We start from the raw sequence: 6,471 nt of genomic DNA on the forward strand, positions 1-6,471 counted from the left end.
GAACGCCTTGTAACTTGTACATTTCAGCTCCCGAACTATTAAAAACCGGAAGTGAGTGTTCCAGTTTTCGAACAATTTTTGGAAGCCAAACAGTTCGACTTCCGATTGGCTGCAGGACACTCCTGAAGTCAATCAGAAGCCGCGCCTTGGTTTTCGAACACTTTGGGAGTCTTAAACGGACTCCTGGAACATATTCTGTTCGAAAACCTAGGTATGGCTGTATTTAAAGAGACCTCTTTAAATACTAGATTAAGGATATGCACCTGTTGTATTTCTCCCTTCGCAGACAATTGTTTTATTGTACAATAAATACACAGGTGTTTGTCTGTTATGAAAGTTTTGATAATCTTCCCCACAGTTTAATAGGTCAATTGCACTTTTTTGAGCAGCAACAAAAACAAAAACACTCTTCTTGTTTCTTAGCACCAAAAGAACCAACACCCTAGAATTCCTTTTATCAAACTAGTTCTAGCTATGTTGTCCTGCTGATAGGATGATTCAGCCACTCCTGATTGCTTCATATCTCTTCTAGAATGACACAGGGGGAAAGAGTATGCTATTGCTTGCCTTTCAAGTTAAAAGAATACTTTAAAATTGTGTGGGAAAGAAAGGGAGGCATCTGATTTGAAGAGCTGACAAGCTGGTTCCAGAAACAGAAAGAAGAAGAATCTTGTACAGTGGTACCTCGGGTTACATACGCTTCAGGTTACATACACTTCAGGTTACATACTCAGAAATAACGCTTCAGGTTAAGAACTTTGCTTCAGGATAAGAACAGAAATCGTGCTCTGGCGGCGCAGCGGGAGGTCCCATTAGCTAAAGTGGTGCTTCAGGTTAAGAACAGTTTCAGGTTAAGAATGGACCTCCGGAATGAATTACAGTAAGTACGTAACCAGAGGTACCACTGTATATTGGTCCAACTTCTGCAGTGATTGGAAAGGCAATGCAACCTTTTAAAATGCTCTTAAATTTCTCTGAACTGACAGAGTTCTGTCTTAGTTAACAGTTCCATGGAAAATATAAACATTAATATCCATCCCCAAAGCTCGCAAAGTAACAATGCTGTTAAAATGGATTCCAGTTTACATTTTCTCAGAAGGGAAAAGCAAAGCGTAAGGGTCAAAAAGCACTCTATGGTATCATTTATAAAAACTATTTTGCAACATAGTGGTTTTCTTACTGGTTGCAAAATAACACGAAAAACTACATTTACTCTGGGGAGTATAATTCTTCACAAGCAATTCTACCTATTTCTGGCAATATACTTCCACTGCCTTGGGTGTTATCTTGAGTAGAAGAAAATTCTAAGGAGTAACCCCACATAAATCTGGGAGTGAAGTCTCCAAGATGATTAGCGCTTTGTACTCCTCCTGGCAATTCCTGCAGCCAAGCTGGTGCCAAACGTACTTCTCTGCTTTCCTTTGGACTGTATTAGTGATGCCAAGAAGGGGTTGGGTCTAGTTGTCTGGGCAGCCCTGGACGTCCATAAACACTGCCCAGGTTTGTGTCCCAGGGAGGTCACTTTGGTGCTTGCTAACAGCCATTTGACTTCACCCCCCAGAGGCACACTCCGTTGTCTGCCAGCAACCTTCACGTGAATCATTTAAATGATAGAATTTTAGTAAGGCTTAGAAGCCTTGTGGCTGTTGAGATTAAATTAAGGCTGTAATCCTGTGCACACTTACGAGAGATTAATTTTAATTGGGCTTGCTCCTTAGTACCCATACGTTAAGATTGGGCAGTTTAGCTCCCAGACAGTTAAAAGAGAATCTCAACAGCGAATGCCTTATATAATCTAAAACTACTTTCACCAAACTGGTGCTCTCCAGGTGGTGGCTTTGGGTTCCAAACACCTGATGGACACCAGGTTGGCAAAGGCTGGTCTAAAAAGATGATAGCTCATAGGTTCTACTTGGAACAACACCCCATATGTGTCCCATGAGAAGTTGCCTCACGGCCTACGTTCCAAGTGGCTCCCTGAGAAACATGCAGGCATGATGTCTTGGCAGGCCAGAGACAAAAGTATGCACAGGACAGCTGCCTCCCCTGCGCAGGAAGTTTTGCTATGCATTGCGACGGTCCCAACTGTATGCTCTCTTGCAGAATGAGATCTTTGCATCCCGACATCAGGATGAAAACAGTGTTGCCTGTATCGAGGAGAAGTGCTATGTCCTGACCTTTGCAGAATACTGCAGGTAGGTGGTGCTCTTACCTTGCTTTTGCTGTTGTCTCAGAGTTCCAGAAAGGCAGTTCCACGGCATGGTGTGTGCTTTGCCTTGCTGCATTTGCTGATGGGTGTGTTCCTTTTCTCTCTACCTTGGCATTAATCGTGCTTGTCTGGGCATCTCAATCTATTTTCAGTTGATTATTCTTGGTATGTCTAGGAGAAAAGAGTATTACTACTTTGGCCTCTTTGCTGTTTTAGTTTTTAAAAAAGACACACCCCCCCCCAAAAAAAAACCTGTCCACTCGCCACCCAGCTGCCAATTCATTCCTCTCTCAGTAAAACTGGGGGTGTGGAGTGGGGAGAGAATTGTTAAAAGCTCGTTTAAAAAATTGAAGAGTGCCGTTTTATAATCCACAGTCTTAATCAAAATACCACACCCCACTAACATTAAAGAGAGCTTAAGGCATGAGAATCTCTTCCCCCCCGTAGAGAAATTTGAATCCTTTTTAGAAGGAACATTTAATGTTTGCTAAGTGTATCTAAGTTCCTGTGCATTATTAAATGACGTTTGTCTGGACTATGGGGAGCAGTCTTCTGTGTAATTTTGTAGCCGTGAGCTGTTTGTTTCCTAAAGTATTTCATTGTTATAAAATAGTTTTGAAGTCAAAGGCAATCCTCGCCTATCTAGTCCATGGGGCCATATAAGATAAAGACGTGACCAGTCCTTATGATTAAGCTGTGAAGTAGAACATAATTGAGAGTGCCATCCCCACCTATAAACCAAACCACCTACATCTTCCCTAGCCCTTTTAAAAGAAGCTCCTGTTTAAATAATTTGACTGTTGTTTTTAAGACTGCCTTGTGCATTTCTTTGTGAAAAGGCAGTACCACTGCGGTACCTTGGTAGTCGTACAGCTTGGCTCCTGAACAAATCGGCTCCCGAACACCACAAACCCGGAAGTGAGTGTTACGGTTTGCAAACATTTTTCGGAAGCCAAACGTCTGACGCGGCTTCCAGTTGAGTGCAGGAAGCTCCTGCAGCCAATCGGAAGCTGCGCCTTGGAAGTTGAACCGTTTCGGGAGTCGAATGGACTCCCGGAACGGATTATGTTTGAGAACCAAGGTGCCACTGTATAATTTTTAAAAAATCAGATTGGGTTAAACCTGGTTTGTTTGTTTGTTTGTTTGTTTGTTCATTTTATTTATTCATATAAATTATTTCTATACCATGATTCATAAATAGTATCAGAGCAGCTTACAATAATATATACATAAAACCATACCAAAAGCCACTGGTTGGACAGTGTTCTTGAAGCTACTAACATGAGTTTGGCCAAACTGCGGGAGGCAGTGAAGGATAGGCATGCCTGGCATGCTCTGGTCCATGGGGTCACGAAGAGTCGGACACGACTGAACAACAACAACATACCAAAAGCCACAGATAAAAAAAATCTTAATTGAGAAATAAGTTAACAGTTGTTGAAAGATATAATTCTTAATTGCCAGCATAACCCCAGTGGGGTTAAAATATTGAAACAGAAGGCATCTGCTGAATCTATTTGAAGAGTTTTCAACAAGACTCAGCACATGACACCAATGGCTCAGTTTCTTGTTGTTGTTAAATGAGCCTTGCTAACTTGGGAAACAACCAGCGATGCTTCTGCTGATGATTTCAGTGATTGAGCTGGAAGAGAAGTGTTCAAGTGTCCCTAAGCTACCCAGGACCTCAGGTGTTCAGGGCCTTGTAAATTAATACCAGGACCTTGAACCGGGCTCAGTAGTAGATGGGCAGGTGCCCCCAAGAGCAGTCTGGCTGCCACAGTCTGCTCCAGTTGGAGCTTCCAAGGGCAGACCCACATAAAGCGCACTGCAGTAATCCAGTCTATGCTTATACAAACTCAGCATGCAGATTATATGGATTCAACAGTGCAGGAGCAGAGAGATGCTTCCACTGATCATCCACAGTCCAATTACTGTGTTTTCAGTTGTAAGCGAGTGAATTCCCCAGTCACCCTTGTCAACAGAACATGTGGGGAGTTTTTCTTTGGATTTCAACATGGCCGAGGTGGAGCAGAGGAGTCAGTAGGGCCACTTTACTATACAGTACGTTTCTTCCATGTGTTTTCTCTGAGGTCTTATCAGTGCATCATGGGCCTCCTCTCATTTGATTTGGTTGATTCAAAATGGGAAGATCACTATAACCAACTCCAGGGTCTTGGTTTTGCTTGCCCTTGCCCTTTAGAGAGGCTCAACTAGACATTTATTCTGTTCTATAGGAATTTAACAATACAAAAAAATTAGTATTCTTTTTTTTTTTTTTTTACTTTGCAGATTTTGTGCCTTGGCGAAGCGTCGAGTGGAGGGGATCCCGGGCAAGAAGGCCATGATGGTTCCTCCGTCGGAAGAGTATTCCACACCTGCCCATCGCAAGGTGCCAGAGGACACTGACCCTGAGTTGGTTTTCCTCTGCCGCCATGTCTACGACTTCCGGCATGGCCGCATCTTGAAGAATCCGCAGTAGCCGAGCTCTGCAGCTCCGTGGGGTTGACAAAGTGGTGGCGGCTGGAGAGCCGAGGGCAGCCTGACCTCATTGCCGGCACGTGCTGTGGTGGAGCCCTGCCCTCGGGCACAGGACGGGATGCCCAAGCACACTATCCTCTGCGTTTTGGGAGCAGATTTCCTGCCGAGGCAGATGTTCAAAGCACAGCACTTCATATAAAGAGCATAAATGGAAATATATTATCTATAGAGAAATGTGTGTGTGTGTATATAGATATAGGTACTTGCTTCTGTAAATCTATATCTATATATATATATGTACAATGAGCATCTTATAAGGGGGGAGGGAGGGCGGGGGGAGGAGGGGGAGGGGAAAGGGTGGGGTGGTTCAGGGGATAAAAGCCAGTATAAACTGAATCCAGAGCCAGTCTTGGTGGGGATGGTTAGAGCATACAGAAGGGGAACGAGTGCAGAAGAGAGCTGAGCTCCTGTGGGCCCTTGATCTCGCTTCCTCGATATGAAGGCTGAGGGCAGAGATCCTTCTGATCAAGGTCATACTTGAGGTTGGAGAAGCACCCCTGTTTGGGAGGCGTTTACGTGCTGCGTATCCTTGCCACATGCTGCACATGTTTTGATTTGCTAAGGGGAGGAGGACCACACTTGCTTTCTGGGGTTGCCCAGTCCGTTGTTTGCTTTTCCTGACTGGCTTTGAGCTTCACCTCCAAAGCAGGAAGTGGGGAAGATGCAATAGGATTACTTCAGACGGTTATGAAAAGCTGCATAGATTTCCAAGGCTGTGGTTTTAAATGTGATGTGTGAGAGATATATATATCTATATATATCACACACACACACATATATATACAGAAATATATATATATACAGAAAACAGGGTCCAACCTTAAGGATCACTGCTTCAGAAGTGGGCAAGCACCTGAACAGCTCCCAGAGCTTAATTGACAGCTGCTACAAAACCGATACCTTCCCTCCCCTCCAGATGTTTGGAGAGGCATCCCTTCTGCTGGTTGAAATAGTGGATATTCTTTCCCATCCTGATTCCATTTTCTTTGCTCTTATTTCCAGCCTTTGTAGAACCTGGATTTGCACACTCCAGCATACTCGGGGAGGGCTTAGAAGCCAGAGTTAGCAAGGGCATTGTACCGCTTGAGCTGCATCCTTTTCGAAACAGGCACCCTAACCTGACCAGCCTGGTCTGCTTTTGCCTGCCTACCTCTCTCCTCTCCCAAACACCTCCCCAACCCCCAGCACCCCAAAACCTCCTCTTAACACTGACATCTGAGCATGCCCACCAAGGCGAGACACTTTGGCTCTCAAAAGGAACTGACCAATGAGAGGTTTGCATTTTGAAGGGGGGAAAAAACTTGCTACCTGATTCCTATGGATACTTCTGCCTCTTGCCTTACATGTATAGGTGTTAGAAAGAAAGAAAAAACTACTTTAGTTTTGGCTTTTAACACGAAGCTATTTCAGTTAATTCTAAAAGCAAACCAAAGGACAGCATACGAAGAGCCCGCTGAACCGGTCACACAAAGCTGGGATTCCATTTGTAGATTGCACTAATTCTAAAGAATGAGAATTAACACTGGATCAGTCGATGTGCTAGCTGATGGCCAGAGTCGCTCACCTGAACTAGGGACCTGTGGGGGTTACTTTTTTGGTGTGTGTGTTTGGAGGGGGGGAGTGTTCTGAACTAGTGTTACACGATGATAGAAACGTTCCTACGGCTTTAATATTGTCGTCTTTTTTTCCAAGTAGAGGTAGTACTTGCCCACAGGCTGGAATGG

At 44.2% G+C, this 6,471-nt stretch overlaps 1 protein-coding gene across 2 annotated transcripts in view; it reads left to right on the top strand.

Moving 5' to 3' along the window:
* Window positions 1–5,006, top strand: part of BAHD1 (bromo adjacent homology domain containing 1) — a 56,787-nt gene extending 51,781 nt beyond the window's left edge. For both annotated transcript variants that reach the window (XM_033145266.1, XM_033145275.1), the window contains exons 6-7: window positions 2,104–2,195; window positions 4,499–5,006. In XM_033145266.1, the coding sequence (XP_033001157.1) occupies window positions 2,104–2,195; window positions 4,499–4,688 (282 nt within the window). In that variant the 3' untranslated portion in view covers window positions 4,689–5,006. The remainder of the gene's footprint in view (window positions 1–2,103; window positions 2,196–4,498) is intronic.
* The last annotated feature ends 1,465 nt before the right edge of the window (window positions 5,007–6,471 follow it).

Source organism: Lacerta agilis, chromosome 1, assembly GCF_009819535.1.
Source record: "Lacerta agilis isolate rLacAgi1 chromosome 1, rLacAgi1.pri, whole genome shotgun sequence".
NCBI lineage: Eukaryota > Metazoa > Chordata > Lepidosauria > Squamata > Lacertidae > Lacerta > Lacerta agilis.